The following is a 24,831-nucleotide window of genomic DNA, read 5'->3' as shown; positions in this document are numbered from 1 at the left end:
GTCATCCCTTCAGAGCTGTGTGCTGCAGCTGTGACTCCTGCGTGCATGTACGGGAGTGACATCATCGTGGCTTGGCTGTTCAAATGGCTGCAGCCTGCGAACCCGGAAGGAAGATGGGGTGAAGATGGAAGTCATGTCAGCGGTGACAGCCCGCCACTGAAGAGCTTCATTTCAAGGTAAGTATTTCAAACTATGCTAGTATGTGATGCATACTAGCGCATCATGATATTACCTTGCAGGGGGATTTAAAAAAAAATGCATGTAGCTTTACTAGCGCTTTAAGGGCTCGTTCACACCAGAATGTTCAAAATGCACTGAGTGTGCAATCTGCTGTGAATGTCAATATATTCCTAACAATGTCCCAAACGCAGATCGCACACGCAGTGCACCGGATTGCATGGTACCACAACACCATGCAATTCAGTGCAGTGAATTTTTGAAAAGTACTACTTGTGGGATCCAGTGTGACCACCCTGCCATTCATGTGTGAGCCAGCCCTAAGGGTTCCTCTGTAATACAAAGGTTGAGAAAGGCTTTTCTTACTAATAATCTGAGTAATGTACTCCATCAAGTCTACAACCCACCATCCAGCCATCCTCAGTTCTCATTTGTGTGCAGGCTGCTGCAGTGTGTACATTGTTTCAATGCTGATAGAATCAGACATCCCCCAAGTGTTTGATTCTCCTGAATATCTCCATGCAGATGTCTGCTCTGCAGCAAATCACACCTATCAGGAATCCAGGCGATCAGATATCAGCAATGGTAGGATTGTGAGTAAACAGAACAAATCTGCATGTATATATATTCAGGAAGATACAAACAAATAATAAATGATCACTTCCCTTTTATCTGCTTTAAAATGACCCCAGTTATCCCACAGCAGGCTGGATGTTAGAATGTCTCCTGATTGAGCTGTGGTTAGGTTTAGCACAGGGCACTGATAGGAAGCTTGGGCTGCAAATCCTTCACACCGATCTAGTAGCCAGAGGCAGCTTGTTGTGTGCAGACATTCTGCACTGTCCTCTATTGCAGTGTGATGGCAGCAGCTGGATCTGGGCAGGAGGGGGGAGGCCAGAGCCCCCCAGGCAGGGAAGGGTTACTAAGACTAGTGCATTCCCTCTGCATGGGGCTGAGAGGGTTAAATCTGTGGCAGGTAGGGGGAGGAGCAGCCAGGCAGTGGGTAATGCTATGCTAGTTGTGGGGGCTGTCCTCTCCTCTCCCTCCTCTCCTCTCCTTTCCTCTCACCCGGCTGCATTTACTCCCAGTCTTCTCCAGAGCGAAGATGGCGACGGAGGGAGAGAGCGGAGATCAGAGCTTCTCCTCTGCCCATGGAGAGCCAGAACATGTAAGATTGGGCTGATGACATCGGATCGGTCCCTGGCAGGGGGGTGGATGGGGGATGTGATCATACTGGATGGTATGGTGACATTGTGCTGGGAGGACAGGGAATGACAGATGACAGCAGGAGGGGAAGACAAGCTTCCTTCACTGCTCACTGATCTGTGCTGGATCAGGACACTGACAGGCAGATCTATCATCATGATCATCCCAGGGATCCTCTGATACAGGGATCCCTCCCTATTCTCTCCATCATGTCTGTGTATGGAGAAGGGGAGAGTATGGTCATTAGAGAAATACATGCGCTATCCTATCTAACGCACTTTCTGAAAATGCTAGTTTTCTGGCAGGCATGCAGCCGTTAAATTGTTGACCTGCATGCATGATACTGATGAAACCAGAGGACGAGCAGCTAGACAACAAGCATTGTTGGAAGGAAATGGTACAGTTTTTTTCCCTTGACTGAGAGGTTCGTTTTGAGACTGAACGCTAGGGAAAGTATAAATCCTCCTTTGCAGTCAGACTGCCCCTGTGCTGCAAGAGTTAACTGCTCGCTAATGTCTAGAGGATTGGGAAATTCGGGTTTTACTGACCCAGTCCTCTGCTCCCACAGGCTTGTCTATGCTGCTAGATTGGTGTTGGCAGCCTCTCCCCCCCTGTGCATTGGTGGTCAGGTGCCCTCTGATATACAACAAGTAGAATACAGGGTCCATATCCCTGCATTGGACATGAAGACAACAAGGAACAGTGCACTGACGGAGCATAGAGGAGAGTACCAGCCACTGGGGGAACAGAGCATCAGTTTGGTAAAACTGTGTGCCCTGGTTCCCTAGGCTGGGAGCACCTAATCCTTGCAGGTCAGGGGCAACCCCACTGCAAAGGAGGATTTTGACTGTCCCCAGAAAATAGACTATAGATGGCATTTCTCTGTGTTGCTAGAGCAGAGTTTCTCAACCTTTTTGTCCCAGAGAAACCCTTGAAATAATTTCCAGGTCTTTAGGATCTCCAGCTAAAATGAATTATTCAGGGTCAGTGGGAAGAATGTCCTTTACTTTGATGGTCAGTGGGAAGAATGTCATTTACTTTGGTGGTCAGTGGAAAGAATATCCTTTACTTTGGTGGTCAGTGGGAAGAATGTCCTTTTACTTTGGTGGTCAGTGGGAAGAATGTCCTTTACTTTGGTCGTCAGTGGGAAGAATGTCCTTTACTTTGGTGGTCAGTGGGAAGAATGTCCTTTACTTTGGTGGTCAGTGGGAAGAATGTCTTTTACTTTGGTGGTCAGTGGGAAGAATGTCCTTTACTTTGGTGGTCAGTGGGAAGAATGTCCTTTACTTTGATGGTCAGTGCGAAGAATGTCATTTACTTTGGTGGTCAGTGGAAAGAATATCCTTTACTTTGGTGGTCAGTGGGAAGAATGTCCTTTAATTTGGTGGTCAGTGGGAAGAATGTCCTTTACTTTGGTGGTCAGTGGGAAGAATGTCCTTTACTTTGGTGGTCAGTGGGAAGAATGTCCTTTACTTTGGTGGTTAGTGGGAAGAATGTCATTTACTTTGGTGGTCAGTGGGAAGAATGTCCTTTACTTTGGTGGTCAGTGGGAAGAATGTCCTTTATTTTGGTGGTCAGTGGGAAGAATGTCCTTTACTTTGGTGGTCAGTGGGAAGAATGTCCTTTACATTGGTGGTCAGTGGGAAGAATGTCCTTTTATATTGGTGGTCAGTGGGAAGAATGTCCTTTACATTGGTAGTCAGTGGGAAGAATGTCCTTTACTTTGGTGGTCATTGGGAAGAATGTCCTTTACATTGGTGTTCAGTGAGAAGAATGTTCTTTACTTTGGTAGTCAGTGGGAAGAATGTTCTTTACTTTGGTAGTCAGTGGGAAGAATGTCCTTAGCATTGGTGGTCAGTGGGAAGAATGTTCTTTACATTGGTGGTCATTGGGAAGAATGTTCTTTACATTGGTGGTCAGTGGGAAGAATGTATTTTACATTGGTGGTCAGTGGGAAGAATGTATTTTACATTGGTGGTCAGTGGAAAGAATGTCTTTTACATTGGTGGTCAGTGGGAAGAATGTCTTTTACATTGGTGGTCAATGGGAAGAATGTCTTTTACATTGGTGGTCAATGGGAAGAGTGTATTTTACATTCTTGGTCAGTGGGAAGAATGTCTTTTTACATTGGTGGTCAGTGGGAAGAATGTCTATTTACATTGGTGGTCAGTGGGAAGAATGTCTATTTACATTGGTGGTCAGTGGGAAGAATGTCTATTTACATTGGTGGTCAGTGGGAAGAATGTCTATTTACATTGGTGGTCAGTGGGAAGAATGTCTTTTTACATTGGTGGTCAGTGGGAAGAATGGCTTTTACATTGGTGGTCAGTGGGAAGAATGTCTTTTACATTGGTGGTCAGTGGGAACCCTTACAGACAGCTAAAATGATCATTGGCGTCATGCTGCTGGCTGTGTTGGACCTGGAATTCTGCAGACACCAGAAGGTCAGAGGTCAATGAACCACAGCTCAAGGAACCTCCGACAACCTCTGAAGCAATTCTTGGGTTTCATGGAAGGCTGGTTGAAAATAGTTGAGCTAGGGTATAAGGATGGAATGGAATCTATCAGAAACAGTGTGATGCTATCTGAGCTCTATCCTGCCATTAGACTTCTTATGGCAGGTTTCCATTCCAAGGCCTCATTCTCAATGGCAATGCCATAACTGCAATTTTATGCGTTCACAAGGCTTTTCTACATGCACATAAATGCAATTAATGATTTTAAGTGGTACCATTCACATGGTGTGGTTACCTGTATTAAGGTGCATTCGGTTTAGTTGTGTTCAGAGGTCCAGGGCAAACACTCTCAATAGATGTAAATACATATAACAGCAGGTACATTTAAATTCAAGAGAGAGTCATCTGCTAAGTGTAACACCGTTCAACAAATTTTAATTTTTTGCCAGTTTTGGAAACAAAAGGATCCATTTCTTAATGAATTTCACATTCTGAGTTCAAATATAACAATGAAATTTGTCAATTGGCTCTAGGTTTTGTGTAAACGGAAAGTTTTCTACTATAGGCGTAATGACTACATAATGCACAATAATTATATAGATAGATGTCTTTCCACAAATATAAAGCAAGTGATATTGACTACATAACAAAGCCTAAATGGCATAATATATTGCATAGGATTACCAAGAAAAATTATAGCCATAAGCTAAGTTGAATCATTTTAATACTTAGGATTCTCACTAGTTTTGTCTTCAGTTTGTGTCGGTTTTGCTTCTCTTGGCTTTTCTCTTGTATTCGAGGAAAGGGCTATCTCTTACAACTGCACGTGACTACACGCTTCAGGTTCTTCCTCACTTGACTCAACCACGAAGGATTCTGGTGCTTTAGGAATTGGTAGCCCCTCTCCATGAGGAACTGGACGTATTGCCGATGGAATATTTGGATAGTGCACAGATAACTTTTTCTTCTTATTTAGCCCTTTTACAATTGGAGGCACCATACAAAAGTAACAATTACTAACATGATCTGTTGGCTCTCTCCAGATCATTGGCACAGCAAAAGGCATAGATGCCTTTTTTCCATTCAACCATTGCTCCAGTGCCGTCCCACAAGAATTGCAGCATATATGTGGTGCCCAGCTCTTGTCCTGGTCTCCTATCTTGCAGCCAAAATACAAGTTGTAGGCTTTCTTAATCATTCCTGTTATCCTCCTTTTTTGTGAGATAAAAGTTATTTCACCGCAGATATAGCAGAAATTATCTGCTTTATTCACACAAGTTCGAGGCATTACTGAGTAGCCTATATAAGCAGAAAACGAAATGTAAAGACGAACTCCAATCAGCTACAGATACTGCAGCTTTTATGCAGTGAAGTGATGCAATTAAAGGCTAATATTGCATCATCTCAGTATACATGCAATTTTCTATTGGTCACCAGTATCAATTGCGCAATATGCAGCTGAAGTTGCATCATAATTTTGAATGGCTTACGTCATTAGATGGGTGAATATATCATGGAAACTAGAGCCAATCAACATTTTTTAGGGTCATTTTCGTTTTCAGCACCCCAAAATTATGTAAGATTAGCTAATTTTATGCCCAAAACTTTTTACCTGTTGAACAGTGTAACATTTGTTTATACTTTACTGATCAAGTATTCTGTCTTTAAAAATCCAGTAGGCTCATGTGAATGTATCCTAAGGCCTCATTCACACGGGCATCTTTAAGTGTGGGGGCCATGTTTTGCCTGCACAGGATGCACAGGGGTTTCATGCATCCATGTGCAGGCAGTCCCATTCATGTCAAAGGGACTCAACGATTGCACAGCTGCTGCTCCCATTTTGACATCCATGTGGGTGCAGGTGCGTACCCCCAAACTCACATTGTCTGCTTTCGGAAACACGCACCCACATCCATGCGGCTGTTAAATTGGTAGCAACAAGTTCATCCCAATGAATGTGAATAGGACTTCCCACATTCAGATGCAAAGAACACTTGTGCAGGCAAAACACAGCCCTCTCATAGGTGTACACTTATTACACTCTTGTGAACGAGGCCCAAGACGTAGAAGAACTGAAGAGACATTCAAAATGGCATTGGCTAAATGTATCTGTTTGCATCTGCAGTACTATTAATGGGAAAGTAGTTTATTTTCAGAAGCATATGTTTTCAGATGTATTTTGAGAAGGTCTGCAGTGTCAGCTCCTGTATTTCTCTTATTATGAAAGAGGACTTTTCGCTCCATATTGTACACATCTTGTTTGTCTGTCATCTTAAACACCCTTTCTATAACAATGTCCAATTTGGGATGAAAGGTTGATTGGAAACTACTATTTGTTATGTTTTACAAGCTTCCATATTTTTGTTATTGGATTACTTTTAGAAATGTGTAGTTTGGCCACTAGAGGGAATCCCAATTATTGTCTCTCGACAATTTACATAGTTACATAGTTAGTCTGGCTGAAAAAAGGCAACATGTTCATCTTGTTCAACCATAAAAAAAAAGTTATAATCCTATACCCACAGTTGATCCAGAGAAAGGCAAAAAAAACCCAGCAAAGCATGATGCAATTTGCTCCTGCATGGAAAAACTTCCTTCCTGTTTCCCCTAGAGGCAATTGTATATTCCATGGATCAACTTTGCCTATAAATGTTAGTATACAGGTATATTCTATGTATCTAGGAAAGAATCCAGGCCTTTTGTAAAGCAATCCATAGAGCTGGCCAGAAACAACTCTTGAGGGAGTCTATTCCACATTTTCACAGCTCTCACTGACGCTGTACATGATCTACTTCTAGGGATGCACTGAAATTTCAGTGGCCAAAACGTTTAGGCCAAAAAACCCCCTTTTGGATGTCGGCCGAAATGAAAAACAGCACCGACACAGGTGCCGAAAAAACCCTGCCCCCTGCCTCCGCTGCCGCACCTGAGATAACAACGATCCCAGGGCTGGGCATAGAGATGAGTGAAGCAAAGATGGCTGCCACTTTCTATGCCCTTGGAGGACTGGAGCAATGTCACTTCCTGTTCCAGCCATTTTTTTTTATTTTAAAGCACTAGATCAATGTTTTTTTTTTTATCCAGTGCTTTACATTACAGAGGAGAGATGTGGGGTCTTATTGACCTCATATCTCTCCATAAAGAGGACCTGTCACTAATTATTTCTATCACAAGGGATGCATGCATTCCTTGTGATAAGAATAAAAGTGATTAAACTTTTTTAAAAAAATGTATTTAATGGTTTTGGGTTTTTTTGCACTGTCCCTTTAAAAAAACTTTAACGTGCCCCTGTCTCCCCCCATGTTCCCACGTAGTGGTGAACACATACGTAGGTCATGCCCACATATGTAAATGATGTTCAAACCACACACGTGAGGTATTGCCACGAATGTCAGAGCAAGAGCAAGAATTCTCGCAGTAGACCCCCTCTGTAACTTTACACTGCTAACCTGTAGAACTTTTTAAAGCATCATCCATGGAGATTTTTAAGTACCGCAGTTTCACACCATTCCACGAGCGTGCTCAATTTTAAAGCGTGACATGTTGGATATCTATTTACTCCTCTTTCATATTTTACAAAAAAATTGGAGTATATATTTTTTTGTTTTGTCTTTTTTAATCAATGTTTTTTGCCCAAAAAATATATATTCATTTTTAAAAACTGCGCATTTCGGTTTCGGTTTTCGGCCAAGTGCATTTTGAAATTTTGGTTTTGGCACCAGAATTTTCATTTCGGTGCACCACTATCTACTTCACACTGCACAACTTGCCACACTGATTTCTACATATTCTACTGCACTTCACTCCACACAACAGAGTACATTTTAAACTGCGCTATTCTTTACACTGTGCTGTACATGATCTAATTCACACTGCTCCACTCAGCACACTAATCCGCATATTCTGTACTGTACTCCATTTCACACTGCGATGTATGTTTTATACTGCACACTACTCCACTCTGTTCAATATGCTGTAAATTATATTTGTCACATTGCTGTACACTGTGCTGTACATTAAATACTTCACATCAGGGGCGGACTGACAACTCATGGGGCCCCCGGGCAATAGGGGATCATGGGGCCCCTGTGTCCTTGCCCAAACTCAAAAAAAGCCTATGGAAAAGGTACCAGGGGCATGTCATGGGGCCCCCTACTGACCCCAGGCCCTCGGGCAGTGCCCGAGTTTCCAAATGGTCAGTCCGCCCCTGCTTCACACTACTCCATTCTGTATAATATGCTGTACATTATATACCTCTCAGCACTCCACATCGTACACACTATTGTTCTCTACACTATGCTATGTTATATACTTCATGAGTTCATTGTATACCCTTTTTGTAAGGTATATACTCTGCCACTATCTTCTGTCCTTTTCACACTCACTAGATAGCAGATGGATTTGTCACTGTTTTGAAAGCATACATATACATGCATATGCAGTGTGTGCACATATATATATATATATATATATATATATATATATATATATAAATATTATACTATTGTATACGACACATGAGATTTTCTCCCGAAATGGAAATTTATACAGTATAATTTTTTTTATTTATGCCACTGTAATGCATTAAACCTTTCCGGAATTTGCCACATCACATGCTGGTATATCTGGGTGTGAACAGTTTTGCCAGTGTTGGCATTTTACAATTGTTATTAGTTATTTTATATAGTGCCCATAGCACATGGAGCCAAACCTAATTGGGCAATAATAGGCGATAGACTTTAGGTCCAAAGTGACATGTAGGCACTGTCCAGCTGCCAACAATAATATTAAATGACAGATGCATACATGCATGTTTATGCACATTCCAGATCCCCACTCATTCTTTCTCAGGGGAATCGCCTAGAGAAAATCCAGTCATTAAATCTATTTTTCCCTCCGGTAGCTTGGGGCACCATAACAAGTTACTCACGGAGATACCAATCTTTCTCTTAATTTGGGCAAAAGTAGCTGCAGACAATCATGTCTACAGCTGACCATGCATGAAAGGAACCAATATTTTCCAAACAAATGATCAGATCAGAAGATAATGCTCTATATTCACCATATTTGTGAATCTTCTATTCCTTGCACATTGCCAGGGAAACAACTATGGGGAGCACTATCAATGTTTCTGTCTAATTTCTCCAAAGTGGCATATAACAAATTAGACAAACCTGTCCATATGTTCAGGTCCCTCATGTAGAGAATGTTGATCTTCTAAGGTTTGCCAGTACTCATTTGAGAGATCTTTACACAGCTTTTCCCATGATGGTTGAACTTTTAAGAGGTGTATTGAAAGGTTAAAATAAAAATAAAAAAAGAAAACGCCAATCAATAATATCAATCCTCTACAGCAGCAAACCTCTAACCCAAAATATTGGTGGAAAAAAAAAAAAAAAATCAACAATCGGAATGCGCTAAATTATATCAAAAATAATGTGTGTACAAAAGTCCAAACATCCTAAATACAATATATAAAAAATCTCCAGTGAAAACAATCCATAAATTGGTGTAGAAGAATGTGTAGAAAAATGTCCAACACCCCAAACGAAATTTCTTCTTAAACGTATAAGTGCACCGTGCTTAATCCACCACCAAATGAATGGAATAAACTCACCAGAGCTCAATGCTGATCAAATTATAAATTAGCACAAGCGTGTTTGCTCTGGGAGCGATGAGAGAAGGCAGATCATGAAGCAACACTCTGTAGTATAAACACTTCCAGATATCAGGAGCAATACTCTGCAGTAATTCTGAAGTATGGCCAGGACTCCTTATATAGCGATCATCCTCCAAATATATAGTAATACCACTCAAAAATAACTCCCTACGCGTTTCGTCACTCTGACGTCCTCACGGAGCGGCAAGAGGACGTCAGAGTGACCAAACGCGTAGGGCGGAGCCTATTGGATGACGTCAGGACGTTCCCTGGAGCTGTCGGCGAGGTGTCCGCGGTGAACGGGGCTCGTCCATTCCTTGTATCTGATCGCTTGTTATACCAGTGTCAGGTGGACACTTAACTTTGTGAGTAAGATGAGATTGTAATAAAAGTTAAATGGTTTTTACTTACTGCACCATCATGCCTTTCCTTTATTTTTGAGTGGTATTACTATATATTTGGAGGATGATCGCTATATAAGGAGTCCTGGCCATACTTCAGAATTACTGCAGAGTATTGCTCCTGATATCTGGAAGTGTTTATACTACAGAGTGTTGCTTCATGATCTGCCTTCTCTCATCGCTCCCAGAGCAAACACGCTTGTGCTGATTTATAATTTGATCAGCATTGAGCTCTGGTGAGTTTATTCCATTCATTTGGTGGTGGATTAAGCACGGTGCACTTATATGTTTAAGAAGAAATTTCGTTTGGGGTGTTGGACATTTTTCTACACATTCTTCTACACCAATTCATGGATTGTTTTCACTGGAGATTTTTTATATATTGTATTTAGGATGTTTGGACTTTTGTACACACATTATTTTTGATATAATTTAGCGCATTCCGATTGTTGATTTTTTTTTTTTTTGTATTGAAAGGTTACCTTGTAAATAATGACTTTTGAGCTCGTATGTAGATCCTATCAGTAGACTACCTGTCCCCAACCCTAATCCCTAAATTCCAGTCAATGCACTGCGTTCCATATACAGTCATGGCCGAAATTGTTGGCACCCTTGATATTTCTCCAGGAAATCATGTATTTCTCACGAAACGTATTGCATTAACACATGTTTTGCTATACACATGTTTATTCCCTTTGTGTGTATTGGGACAAAACAAAAAAAGGGAGGAAAGAAAGCAAATTCGACATAATGTCACACAAACCTCCAAAAATGGGCTGGACAAAAGTATTGGCACCCTTTCACAACTGCGGATAAATAAGAATGTTACAAGCATGTGATGCTCCTGTAAACTCACCTGGGGCAAGTAACAGGTGTGGGCAATATAGAAATCACACCTGAAAGCAGATAAAAAGGAGAGACGTTCACTTAACCTTTGCATTGTGTGTCTGTCTGTGCCACACTAAGCATGGACAACAGAAAGAGGAGACGAGAACTGTCTGAGGACCTGAGAACCAAAATTGTGGCAAAATATCAACAATCTCAAGGTTACAAGTCCATCTCCAGAGAACTAGATTTGCCTTTGTCCACAGTGCGCAACATTATCAAGAAGTTTGCAACCCATGGCACTGTAGCTAATCTCCCTGGTCGTGGACGGATGAGGAAAATTGATGAAAGATTGCAACGCAGAATAGTCCGGATGGTGGATAAGCAGCCCCAAACATGTTCCAAAGACATTCAAGCTGTCCTGCAGGCTCAGGGAGCATCAGTGTCAGCGCGAACTATCCGTCGACATTTAAATGAAATGAAACGCTATGGCAGGAGACCCAGGAGGACCCCACTGCTGACACAGAGACATAAAAAAGCAAGACTACAGTTTGCCAAAATGTACTTGAGTAAGCCAAAAGCCTTCTGGGAAAACGTCTTGTGGACAGATGAGACCAAGATAGAGCTTTTCGGTAAAGCACATCATTCTACTGTTTACCGAAAACGGAATGAGGCCTACAAAGAACAAAACACAGTACCTACGGTAAAATATGGTGGAGGTTCAATGATGTTTTGGGGTTGTTTTGCTGCCTCTGGCACTGGGTGCCTTGACTGTGTGCAAGGCATCATGAAATCTGAGGATTACCAAAGGATTTTGGGTCGCACTGTAGGGCCCAGTGTCAGAAAGCTGGGTTTGCGTCCAAGATCCTGGGTCTTCCAGCAGGACAATGACCCCAAACATACGTCAAAAAGCACTCAGAAATGGATGGCAAAGAAGCGCTGGAGAGTTCTGAAGTGGCCAGCAATGAGCCCAGATCTAAATCCCATTGAACACCTGTGGAGAGATCTTAAAATTGCTGTTGGGAAAAGGTGTCCTTCCAATAAGAGAGACCTGGAGCTGTTTGCAAAGGAAGAGTGGTCCAAAATTCCGGGTGAGAGGTGTCAGAAGCTTATTGATGGTTATAGGAAGCGACTGATTTCAGTTATGTTTTCCAAAGGGTGTGCAACCAAATATTAAGTTAAGGGTGCCAATACTTTTGTCCAGCCCATTTTTGGGGTTTTGTGTGACATTATGTCATATTTGCTTTTCTGCCTCTGTTTTATATTTGTTCCAATACATACAAAGGGAATAAACATGTGTATAGCAAAACATGTGTTAATGCAATACCTTTTTTGTGTGAAATACTTGATTTTCAGGAAAAATATCAAGGGTGCCAACAATTTCGGCCATGACTGTATATCAGTTAAGCCTGGTACACACTAAAAGAAAATCAGACAAACTATTGTCCGATTTTCCTCGATGTTTCTCAAGTAATAACCGACGATGTTACTATTATAGGAAAATTGCCAAACATTTTTTTTTTTGACGTACAAACGGTATAGCATAGATTGGGATGTGATGTAATTTACATGTGACCCTGTAGCCACACCTTTGAACGCCATCACAGTTGTGTTGCTTATTATTTGTGCCGCCTCCATCTACGGATGTTTCATGCTGGTAGCTACAATTGGATTTATGATGGATTATGTTCCAGAAGACTTTCAAACCTCTGCTATTTCCATAGTTAGTCTTGGAGCTTTGGCAATACAGAACCAGCTGTGAAAAAAGCAAAAGAGGAGAATCTGGCGGAAGAAATGGCTACTGAACGATGACCAGTTTTCCCTTATTTTACTATTAAGAGAATTACAGGAGAACAACAGGAGAATATTCTTCTAGGTCGGACGCAGCATCCAATTATGCGTGTTCTTTTGTATCTGATTTTTCTCATACAAAAACAGTACACTTTTAATGGAAATCATTGGTGCTGTTGATGTACGAAAAACATATTGGAGTTTCCTACAGAAATTTTCTTTTGGTTGGTCTGAAACAGATGTTGTACGATTTTCTTGTAGTGTGTATTCCACATTACAGTACTAATTAAACTTCATGCTTTTATGGGAGAGACCAAATGTATCCAAATATAATTTATAGGATTAGCTAACTTTTTCAAATTAAAAAAATCGGATCGGTGAACTAACACCAAATTATTATTATTATTATTATACAGTATTTATAAAGCGCCAATAGTTCGCTCAGCGCTGTACATTACAATGGGGGACAGAACATGTGACAGAACAATAACAATACAATGCAAAACATGAGGGGATCGAGGGCCCTGCTCTTTCGAGCTTACAATCTTACATATACCCTCTCCACCCCCTGGTTCCAGCTGTACTTATCCCTGCATGATGAGCTGTCAGTGACCACGCAGCTGTTGCACCGATCAGAGAATTTGAAATCCCCCTTCTTCTCATTCTTCAACAAGGCTTGCAGGATGATCTCTGTGATGCCATTGACCAATCAGAATCTATCTGATCTGTCCTCTAAGCTCTGCAGAGAGAAGAGGGGGAAGAGTGGGCCACTGGAGGTAAGTGCAACAAAGACTGGGGTTGAAGAGGGTGTACTACGTTGGTTTGCCTTTTCATTTTTTTTTTTAAAAGGTGAACTTACACTTTAACTGCCTCATTCCAATATTACCACCTAACATCAAGGGTGGGGTGGTACTCTCAAACAAACAAAATTATATAAATGAGGAATACATATGAGAGGTAAACAACACTCAAATTCAGAAAAAATGCCATGTACCATACCTACTGTATTTCTTTCCATTTATCTAAGAACCTAGTATTTCTAAGATGTTCAGGTGGTGTTATGCATTACAAAGACCCTGGGGAATAATAGCAGATTCCACATATTAGTCCAAACCGATAATGTCCCATTTTCATCTAGTAGCACAGTTGTATATTTATATGTATGCTCCATTCCAGAAACTCGCTGTTCCATCCTAAAGATTGGAAATAAAATATGTAGAGGTGGGACATACAGTAGTAACATTTTTAGTTGCTATTGGTAACATTTATCGGTGTCGATATATCTGTTTAGGTATATACATGTCTTCCAGGAAAATGTATGGCAGTTGTCAATTTTAAATATATACAGTATGTTGAGTAATGTCGATTAGAGGACATATTTCTTTTAAAGGGAATTCACCAATAGATTGCGGTGCAGGAACCCCGCGGTCTGTGTGCGCTTCCAGCACCCAGTTCAAAGGTTGCAAATGGAGTGTGCTTTCTTGCAGCGGATCGCATGTTACAGAACCACTGTGCAATCCGGTTGCAGTGTGTTTCCAAAAGGTGTGCATGTACTACTTTGGTGTGATGCGGTGCAATTTGAGCCCATTCAAGATGTGTGGTGCACATTCCTGTGTGATTCATAGGCGAATCATAGTGTGAATCAAGACCTAAAGATTATTTTTTTCTAAATTTGAGTGCAGTTTACCTCTCACATTTTTCTTTTTCTTCCTTTTTTTATTATTAGAGCCCAAATATATTCAATTTTTTTTTCTGCTTTTCAGTTCCTCTTCTGAACGTGCTTTTGATGCTGTGGGTTTTTTTTCAGCCTGTAAATGTTTGTGTGCAGGGACACATATGGAGTTATTTACTAAAACTGCAAAGAAACCAATCAGCTTGCAGTTTGTATTGTGAAAGCTTAGCTGAACAAGCTGAAATTAGATGTTTGGTTACCATGCAGAGCTGCACCAGATTCTCAGTGCATCAGTTTAGTAAATCTCCTCCTTAAGTTAACATAGAGGTGCTTTTACAGGCTGAAAAAAAAACCCGTCAAATGTCTGCAAAAACTGTTTTTTTGTATTTTTGTTTCTTTTTTAAGCTCTTTGTGCATAAGGCCTCAAGATGAAATTGACCATTTTGTAGAGTAAGCATTCACTAAACTTTAAACTTCACTAAACTAAATAAAGCAAAGCTGTGTTCATTTTTTATTATTATTATTATTATTATTATGCAGGATTTATATAGTGCCAACAGTTAACAAAGTGCTTTACAACATAAGGGCAGACAGCACAAATACAATACAATTTAATACAGGAGGGATCAGAGGGCCCTTCTCGTTAGAGCATATAATATAAAAGGGAATGGTCAAGAGATATGAAAGGCAATAACTGCAGGGGATGGACTGATGGAGAAAATACATGTACAGTTGTTAGGTGGGGGCAGAATAGGCCTCTCTGAAGATATGAGCTTTCAGGGATTGTTTAAAAGTGGATAGAGTAGGAGATAGTTGGACACATTGGGGAAGGGAGTTCCAGAGGATGGGAGCGGCTCTGGAGAAGTCCTGGAGGCAAGCATAAGAGGAGGTGACAAGGGAGCTAGAGAGCGGAACATCTTGGGAGAAATGAGGCGAATGATTTGGTTGGTATTTTGAGACAAGGTTAGTAATGTAGCTGGGGGCTGAGTTGTGGATGACTTTGTAAGTTGTTGTGAGTATCCTGAATTTTTTTCATTGGGTGAGTGGCACCCACTGGAGGGACTGGCAGAGAGGGGTGGCAGACACTGAATGATTGGTAAGGTGGATGAGAATGGCATCAGCATTCATGATCGACTGGAGGGGGGATAGCCAATGCAAAGGTAAGCCATTGAGGAGGGAGTTCCAGTATTCAAGGCAGGAGATGACCAGGGAGTGAGTTAGAAGTTTTGTGGTGTCATTGGTTAGGAAGAGGCGTATCTTGGAGATATTGCGGAGGTTGAGGTGGTAAGCTTGGGACAGTGAACGGATGTGGAGCTGAAAGGATAGTTCAGAGTCTAGGATTATGTCTTGGCATACAGGGACAGGTTGATGGTTAAGCCGTTGATTTTGACAGACAAGTCAGGGAAAGAGGCACGTGGAGGAGGAAATATTATGACCTCAATTTTATATAGATTGATTTTTCACGATGTGGTGTGACATCTAGGCTGATATGTCTGATATTTTGATCTCCCAATTATGTAAAAGGGAAATACATAAACATGTGCATATGACTGGCTCAGTGAAAATTAATTTTACAATATGTAGTCTTTATTCCTTTAGGAATTCAGCTCCATTGAGATTGGAAGTAAGCTCTCACTATGGATTTGAAGGGATATACTAATAGTGATTGATGTCCCCGGGCAATTACACGCAGCATAAACATAATTAATAGACTGTTTACCTTCAGTAAACTGCATGTCCAATAGATCTAGAGATGAAGGTAGCAAAAGTTATATTTTCTTGCTTGGCTCCACCCTTTCTGCCACTTTATTGGCCAGTGATTACATCCCTCACAGTAAAGGATAAATAAGAATGCAGGTGGGGATTGGCCAAATTTTAATTCAAGGATTGGTCAATTTTTCTTTATAACTTCAAAAGGCCATTGGTTTGATTGACTAAAGGCAGATAGGCTGTGCACTTTGCAAGGAATGTTGCATTTTGCACGGAAATTTGCCCCAGAGCTTTGTGAATGTGGTGAAATTATACTTTGCAAAACAACACCAAATCACGCACAAGGAAAATTACAAAAAAAAAACAAAAAAACAAACTAATTTATGCTTGCACATGATTGGATAATGGAAGTCCTCAGACCTTAAAGGAAAAGTATGGCCAGTCCTATGGCCTGGTGACTAACAGTCATGGCTCTCTGCTCAGAGTAGAGGGGGGAACTGAGCAATCAGTGGTGTTTGATTGCTCAGTTCTCTGTGCATAGCCAGTGTAGGACAGATGCAGCATCAGTATAACGTTTTTATGTATATATAGATATATATAACCCATATTTCTCTTTTAACATCATTCACTAAGCTCTGGGGGAAATTCCGTTAGCAAATGAGCAGCCTATTTGTGTTTAGTAAATCAACCTCTATATATCTGGCTTGACCTGTTTTTGACAAGTGGCTTTCGCTGCTTTCAGTCACAGTTTGCTTATTACAGAAATATGTCTATCCTCATCTTGTTGCCATAATCAGAAAACCTTTTACAGCTATGTGATCGACACATTGCAATACAGACTGGGTGAAATATTGCATCATAGGTAATTGCTGGATTCAGAGCTGAATTTCAAAGTATAATTGGGTGAACATGCTTGGCAATATTGTTCAGGCTTATTGTATGCAGGGTCACAAAATCATTTATATAAGTGAAAATGGAGGGAAGTTCTGCAATTCAATATACTGCACTGCATAACAGATTTTAATACCTTTCAGTTATGAGATTCATCAATCTCATTGTGTTCAATTATACATGTTTTTTGTAACAAAGAGCATCTGTAAAATAGCGATCCATACTGTATTTTCATGGGCTGCACTAATTACAGTAAATGTACATTGATCCTTTTCCTGTCCTTCCCTAACTTAGCTGACCAGATCAATTTATATTTTTTGGGCATCTCTTAAAGCCATGTGCAGGAGAATCAAACGATAGTCTATGCAATATTAATTCAGTGCAGTGCTGATCAATTCATTTTGTGCTCCTGATTCATCAGCTCATTTGGCTTGTTTTATGAGGCTTTATCTTTGACCCAATGCTATATCCAAAAAGGCATCACTGATCATTAAAAAAAAAAAAAAGCTGTTATCATTACATTTGCAAGCTTATTCATTAAGCTGAATTGCAGGAAAAATGCTACAAAGTTAAATACATAGAAACTGTTTTTGTTTCTAAAGAATGTGCTCAGCCAGGGATCCAGGCACATCCATCAGATAGCCCAGTCAGGTTCCAGGCCTCTCTGCAAACAATATTGCAATTAGGCAATACAAAATGATTTCATACCAGCCCTAGCCTGTGATTGGACAGGGAAGGAGTAGCAGCCAATTAGTGCGGTTGCTCCTGTATACTCTCTTGTCCAGTAAAAATGCGTATGCTAAGGAGTAGAACTGTGACTGCCTCAAATTGCTGCTCCTCCCACTCCCAGTCCAGATGCTGGGACCTGCTTTACCAACAGGTATATGCCATTTCTATGCAAAAATACATTTTTCTTCTTTTTTTTAAATTAACACATATCTACAATGGAAAAAAAAAAAAAAACACCATGAGCTATGTTAATATACACAGTTGACGCTAGTTACAGCAGTGATGAACCCAAAAGGAAACATTTATCATATTGTAGCTTATCAGTTCTTAGATGTGATGGCTGCATTAGTTTTTATAGGCTTTGTTTCCTTTATTTTCACTTGGCGATCCTGCCAGTATCTCTTTTGTTTTTAACAGAACAAGCCGTCATGCAGATGTAGTAGTAGAAGTTGAGATAAACCATTTACCACTGACAGGGATGCTTACAATGGTCTGCTTTTATTTCTTTTATGTATCCCAAAAGGAAAAAAAACTGTTGTTGTAACAGTTTAAAAAGTTTTGGCTGGAGTTTGTCTTTAATTTGTTAGTTTATCTAAATCTGCTAGTACATTTAACACTCACCTCCTCCAGACTAACAATGCTGTTGTCCAAAGGTGTCTCTGTTTCTTCTCCATTCAGAGTGGAGACACATTTGACAGGAGGTATGTTAGGGCTTGTTCACAATTGACTTTATTTCTAACTCTTGCCAAACGCCCCTATAGCGTTTGACAGGTTTAGACAGGCATTTGGGAAGCGTTTTTAACGCTCCTCAAACGTTCCCCAAATGCTCCTAAAACGCCCTATGAGCAGTTTTGAAGCATTTGATAGGTGTTTGCCAAGCGTTAAAACTGCACCACAAACTCCTATAATGAAGTTAAATGGTATTGACGCTCCGCAACCGCGGAGCGGCACTATAGACTTGAATGAGAGGCTTCAACTCCTCCTGACTCGACACGAGGGGGTTTATTTACTAAAGCTGGAGAGTCCAAAATTAGACTCCCTTCTGCATAGAAACCAATCAGCTTCCAGGTTTCATTGCCAAAGCTTCATTGAACAAGCTGAGGTTAGAAACTGATTGGTTTCTATGCAGAAGGGAGTCTGATTTTGGACTCTCCAGCTTTAGTAAATAAACCCCGAGGCGTCAGTTTTACCGCAACGCAATGCGATGCTAATGCTTCCGCGTGAACAGCACTGTGTGCAGCCATGTGCAGAATTTACATAGGCATTTGAGAAGCGTTAAAAACGCTTCCCAAAGGCCTGTCTGACACCTGCTGACAAAGCTAGTGTGAACGTAGCCTTACTAGCCCAATCGTTAGGTGAAGCCAGAGGGAAATAGCCTAAAAAATAAAACTAATGCAGCCACCACATCTAATGATTGTTAAGCTGCAATATATTACAGTTTTGGTTTTAATACTGCTTTAGCCTAGGTTGCTGCACATACAAAAAGAAAAGCAGAACCTCATGATTTCAGTTTTTGTATTCCTGTCCGTGTCTTCCTGTCCTGGTGATGCCTCTTACACTTTTTTTTTTCCCTAGTATCACTGGGGCAGGATTTAAGGGGGAAACTTCCCCAATGGGGTCACATCAGAAAAAATGATAGACGTTCTAATCCTTCCCCACTCTATTTAAAATTAAAAAATAAAACATAATGCTAAATATATAATATGGTAACTAAAGTGCACCTGTGCCCAAACTATGGATATGAAAGTATTAACATATTCTTAACAATGAGTAAAATACTGTAGCTTTAAGTGCCAGTTCACTCCGGTATTGCACAGGAACTTTCTACAGGTTCCTGTGCAATTCAGTGTGATGCAATTTTCAGCCCATTCATTGGAATCACACCAAAATTAGTGCATGAACGTCTTTTAAAAATACACTGCAACTATATAGCATTATGCGATCTGGTGCAGGCAAACACACTGCTTTGGGGTGTCATTAGAAATACATTGAAACCCGCAGCAGATCGCACACCCAGTGCGTTTTGAATGTGGTGCGCTGAAGATGCACGGTACGTGGGTTTTTTACACTATGTTTTGGTATCCATAAGAAGTAGGTTAGATTAAAGTGTTATTTTAAAGGCTAGGTGAACCTTACTCATAAACCGACATATGCAAACAAGGGGCCCCAGTAGTTTAAAATGCACTGTACTGTTTGTCAATGTATTGTTTAATGCAAATGCCATACTTGTAGGCCTTTTCTGTCACCCATGAAGCCTGGCCATAACTATGTTTACATTCCTATGTCCGGACTTATCTTGTATTTTCTGGACATGAGCTACAACAAAATGGCCATTGAAGTTCCTTCTTTGAAGACAACTAAAGAGATTATCACTTTACTTTTCTTCAAAGCAGAAGACAGTGGCATTTAAAGCGTAACTAAACCCACAACAGTAAAATCAGTCTGTATATGCAGTAAAGCATGCTTGTTATACTTAAGGGGTAATCCTCCGCTTTGTGTAAAAAGGATATTTCATCCTGTCTTCTCTGATCCTCCCCTTCTTTCACATTCTCCATTTCATCTCCTGATAGAACACAGCCTCTGGGGCACTCTACACATGCTCTGTTTGTTGTGTACCGCTAGAGAGTTTTTTCTTTTTCTTGGGAGAGTGCATGTGATCAGCACAGGGCCAATCAGTACTGTCCAGTCAGAGGGTCAGGGGTTATGCAATCTCATACAAGAAGCTTTAACCAGTGCTCAGCTGGACACTAATAGAAGTCACAAGACTGCTGTAACTGCTGATGAGAAAAGGTATTTAGCAGTTTATATTTACTAAAATAATTGCATTTATATCTTCTGTGTACTGTGGGAGACCAGATATAGTGAATGCAGGGTCCTGGGTTTGGTAACACTTTAACCCCTCTCTGGTGATCAGTGCAGTGTGGCAATGAAGTTTAACCCCTCTCTGGTGATCAGTGCAGTGTGACAATGAGGTTTAACCACTCTCTGGTGGTCAGTGCAGTGTGGCAATGAAGTTTAACCCCTCTCTGGTGATCAGTGCAGTGTGACAATGAGGTTTAACCACTCTCTGGTGGTCAGTGCAGTGTGACAATGAAGTTTAACCCTTCTCTGGTGATCAGTGTAGTGTGGCAATGAAGTTTAACCCCTCTATGGTGATCAGTGTAGTGTGGCAATGAAGTTTAACCCTTCTCTGGTGATCAGTGTAGTGTGGCAATGAAGTTTAACCCCTCTCTGGTGATCAGTGCAGTGTGACAATGAAGTTTAACCCCTCTCTGGTGATCAGTGTAGTGTGGCAATGAAGTTTAACCCCTCTCTGGTGATGGTCAGTACAGTGTGACAATGACATTTAACCCTACTCTGATCAGTGTAGTGTGGCAGTGAAATGTAACCCACCTTATCTGATCACATGCTGCAGCGTCACTCTCCTGAGAGAATTTCAGCTCCTGGAACCCCACTGCACTCTGCAAAGTGGTGCCCAACAAGAGGGTGGCCCAGAATATGGTGTGCCGCCAACAAGGGGCCAGAAGGCTGCATTGCAATACACAAGACACATGTTTGGTACCACTGTTTTAAACCCTCAAACACCTATAGCAACTGAGGTTAATGAGGCTTCCTATTGCTGCTTTCACAAAATGTTTATCCAGAGAGTATCCAACTGTTTTTGAGGATCAAGGAGGTATTTTATTCTACATTAAAGCAAATTGGACCATGATTTTTAAAGGGTTTTTTTGTTCTCCTGTAGGTCACCTGTGCATATAGAGTACTATAAAATGTTTTATTATTAATGTGTTTTTTATTAATGTATTTGTCATTTGGTTGAACTTCATGGACATGTGGCTTTTCCTAACCTATCTTTATAAATATAATGCTTTGGCTTCCTTCCTTGAATTTGAACACATTTTCTAATCAACCATTTCCCCAGCAGCTAGTGACTGAGGGACACTATCATCATCCAATCTGTCCAGCTGTGATCTAGGGGTATATAGGTCTACTTATGTTGGTCCCACCCCAGTTCAATCTTCTTAGATATGATCTGTTAGATTTACAAAACATACCACTAATTGTTAGGGAGTTTGACCTATTCAGGCCCATACTATATGTAGCTACTGGTATCTTTTACTAATTTAACAGAGCAAATGAAGGAAAGTCTAATTGGTGTGTGTCTACCAATGTTCATGTATACATTTGGGTTGATTTACTAAAACTGGAGAGTGCAAAATCCGGTGCAGCTGTGCATGGTAGCCAATCAGCTTCTAACATCAGCTTGTTCAATTAAGCTTTGACCAACAAACCTGGAAGCTGATTGGTTTCTATGCAGAGCTGCATCAGGTTTTGCACTCTCCAGTTTTAGTAAATGAACCCCATTGTCTTTTTGAAATATATGATGGTGCTTTAGAATCAAACACAATATAAATGCTCTGTGTGTATAAAGTGTTTGGAATGGTCACATTATTTTCTATTTGATCAAGTTCTAAATGCGATTAATGTGGTGTGTGGATGTACTCTTAATAAATGGTTAGCCCTTTGTTGTGTTTCTTTTAAAATAATATTTGTCTTTGGCACACTAATAACCAGTTGTTCTTGTTTTCATATTGAACTGGCATGGTAGATAAGTCAAGCAGACGTATCCATTGCAGTGTAGATGTGTTTGTTGGCTGCTGTATAGAGAATCCACCCACTCTCTTGCCTGCATAATGAATTTCCCCTACGAGGCTACCTGACCAATGTAGGAGTATCACAGAAAATCAAATCTATGGTGACCTTTAGAGGATGGCCTTTCTCCACTGCAAGACAGAAAATGTAACGGATATATATGGTGTACCATTTCAAGCTGGGAAAGTTGAGGTTAGCCTACGATTTATTGTGCATTATTTCTGTTCTCTCCATACTGAATAGGTGTAAGGCTTGCTGATTTGGTATAGCAATGGACTGCTTGTCTTGCTTCTGGAATACTAAGGTGTTGCTATGCAACATGTTTTACAAATTGATAAGGTGACATCTGTGATTAAATGGCACTGCAGTGTCTATTTTCCATTAGTTCACTGTTTACAGGTAATTCGATAGTCCCGTTCAGTCATTGATTTTTCTTTACGAATGAAAATACAGAAAGGAATGGTTATGGAAGAATATACAGTGGACAACTAGTGAGATTGCAGTGCAAATCTAATATTTGTTCTGAGACACATTTCCTTAGAATAGAGTCTGTTGGATTTCTGTTCTACTCAATGTTTGCCTGTTAATGGTGTTTTTCCTTTTTTGCCTGTTAATGGTGTTTTTCCTTTTCCTTTTTTTGTAATATATAAGACACACACATATCCTTTTTGTGCACATCCTAATTGACCACATACATAGTGTTTGTGATCACCTTCATTTTTTTGAAGTAAACGTTTTTATTTTTAGAAAGAAAATGCTTGGGTTATTGCATAGCCCTATATCTCAAACTCTACGGTATTATTTTATAAAGAAAAACATTTTCAAAAACCAGGTTGCCTTATGTTCTTATATTGCATACAGGGGAGCATGACTTTGGTATCTGTTGACTGCCTTCCTGTGGTCTAATGAAACAATCTCTGCCAGTGTGCATGCATCCAACCCATTGGACATATTATATATCTTAGCAGCAGCAGTGATGTAGATTCCCCAAAGGCACAGTATCTAAGAAGCTCCTAGTGTTCACCATAGCTCCATATGGTATGGGTTGTCCTAGATTGCAACCAGCAGGATCAAAGGAATAGAGCGAGGCATTGACAAATTCAAAAGAAGTACAAATTCAAAAGATGGAAGTTCATGCAATATATTGGGCATCAGGCTATGAAGAGGTCAAGTATCAGACATAGGTTGGCAATGGTTTGGCAGAGTAGTAGAGTGCCAGATCACAAGATGAAAGCAAAGTTGGGGTCAGGCTAGGGTTCAGTAACAAAGTTAGCAATCGCATAACAAGCCAGAGGGCGAATAGAAGCTAAGGTCAAATAGCAAGCTGGGTAATGACAGATAGCACATTATAGAAGCTCTGGGACTCTGGCACAAGGCAGTAATAGCTGAAGATCTGTCAGGACAAATCCACAGAGCACATTAGCCCTATAATATTATTATTATTTTACAGGATTTATATAGCGCCAACAGTTTGCTCAGCGCTTTACAATATAACGGGAGACAATACAGCAACAATACAGTTCAATACAAGATGGATAGGAGGGCCTGATCCTGGGAACTTACAATCTAAGAGCTATAGTGCAATTGTTCATTTGATGCTCACTGCACGTATATATGTGCACGTGTATGAACAGGCCTATTCATGCCATTTTTACTTACAAGAGGAAGACTTGGAATTACCCAGGCTACGCAACATGCATATGAGCAAGCAAAAGAAAGCTCCAACTAATTGCACAAGGTCTTTAAAATCATATTTATTAATAGAGTTTGACATAGTTTTCAGTCAGGGAAATCTGATCTGAGAAACAGCATTGTCCTCATCACTGAAGCACAAAATAAATACATTTAAAGTGATATTAAAACCAAAACAAACATTTTATTACATTGCAGGTTACCAATTCTTAGATGTGATGGCTACATTAGTTTTCTTTCTAATGCTTTCTTTCCTTTTTTTCACCTGGTGATCTGGCCAGTAAGTCTGTTGTTTTTCAACTGAACAAGCTGTCATGCGGATGTAGCAGTCAAAGGGTTGAGACAAACCATTTACTGAGAGGGTTTATGTAAAACCTTTATTCGAAAAGAAAAAAAAACTGTTGCTGTAACTGCTTAAAAAGTGTGAGTTGAAGTTTGGCTAGTTAGTGGATTTAAATCTACTAGTACACCTAACAGTTCCCTCCCCCAGATTAACGATACTGCTTTACTTAGGTATCTCTGTTGCTCCTTCATCCAGACCAAAGGCACCCTAATGTGTTACTGGTTAGATCACCTATTAAAAAAAATCTAAAAGAGAAAACGAATGCAGCAACTACATCTAAGAATTGATAAGGTGAAATATGTTAATTTTTGGTTTTGTGTTTATTATCGCTTTAGGGGTTTTGTCTGGAGGCCATTTGAAAGGAGTGAAATTTGTTCAACAACCACTTGATTTAGAGTTTTCCATTTTTCTTGATTATCCTAGATTATTTGCAGCTACCTTCAGGTGAGTGGAAAAAGAAAGCTGCTGGGAGATGCCCTATAAAACCTCTTCCACTGCCACTTAGCCCAAATTTTGCTAGTGTCCTCAGGTAATGGACCTGTTCTCTATATTAAGAGAAGTTTACCTCGTTTCTATGGAGGTTTTTTTGTCTGATGATTCTTCTGTCAGGTTCCCTGGGTCCACTA

At 40.4% G+C, this 24,831-nt stretch overlaps 1 protein-coding gene across 2 annotated transcripts in view; it reads left to right on the top strand.

Moving 5' to 3' along the window:
- The first annotated feature begins 1,235 nt into the window (after positions 1-1,235).
- The window catches only part of CTTNBP2 (cortactin binding protein 2), a 146,197-nt gene continuing 122,601 nt past the window's right edge, over positions 1,236-24,831 (top strand). For both annotated transcript variants that reach the window (XR_016311998.1, XM_089672097.1), the window contains exon 1: positions 1,236-1,345. Coding sequence is in view for 1 of the 2 variants with exons in the window: in XM_089672097.1 (XP_089528223.1) it covers positions 1,283-1,345 (63 nt within the window). In the remaining variant the exon portion in view is untranslated. The remainder of the gene's footprint in view (positions 1,346-24,831) is intronic.

The sequence above is a fragment of the Staurois parvus genome, unplaced genomic scaffold (assembly GCF_062004578.1).
Source record: "Staurois parvus isolate SC_StPar_1 unplaced genomic scaffold, SC_StPar_1.0 ptg000120l, whole genome shotgun sequence".
In the NCBI taxonomy this organism is placed as follows: domain Eukaryota; kingdom Metazoa; phylum Chordata; class Amphibia; order Anura; family Ranidae; genus Staurois; species Staurois parvus.
The sequence above is the reverse complement of the archived record's forward strand: the minus strand, read 5'-3'. Positions and strand labels throughout refer to the sequence as shown.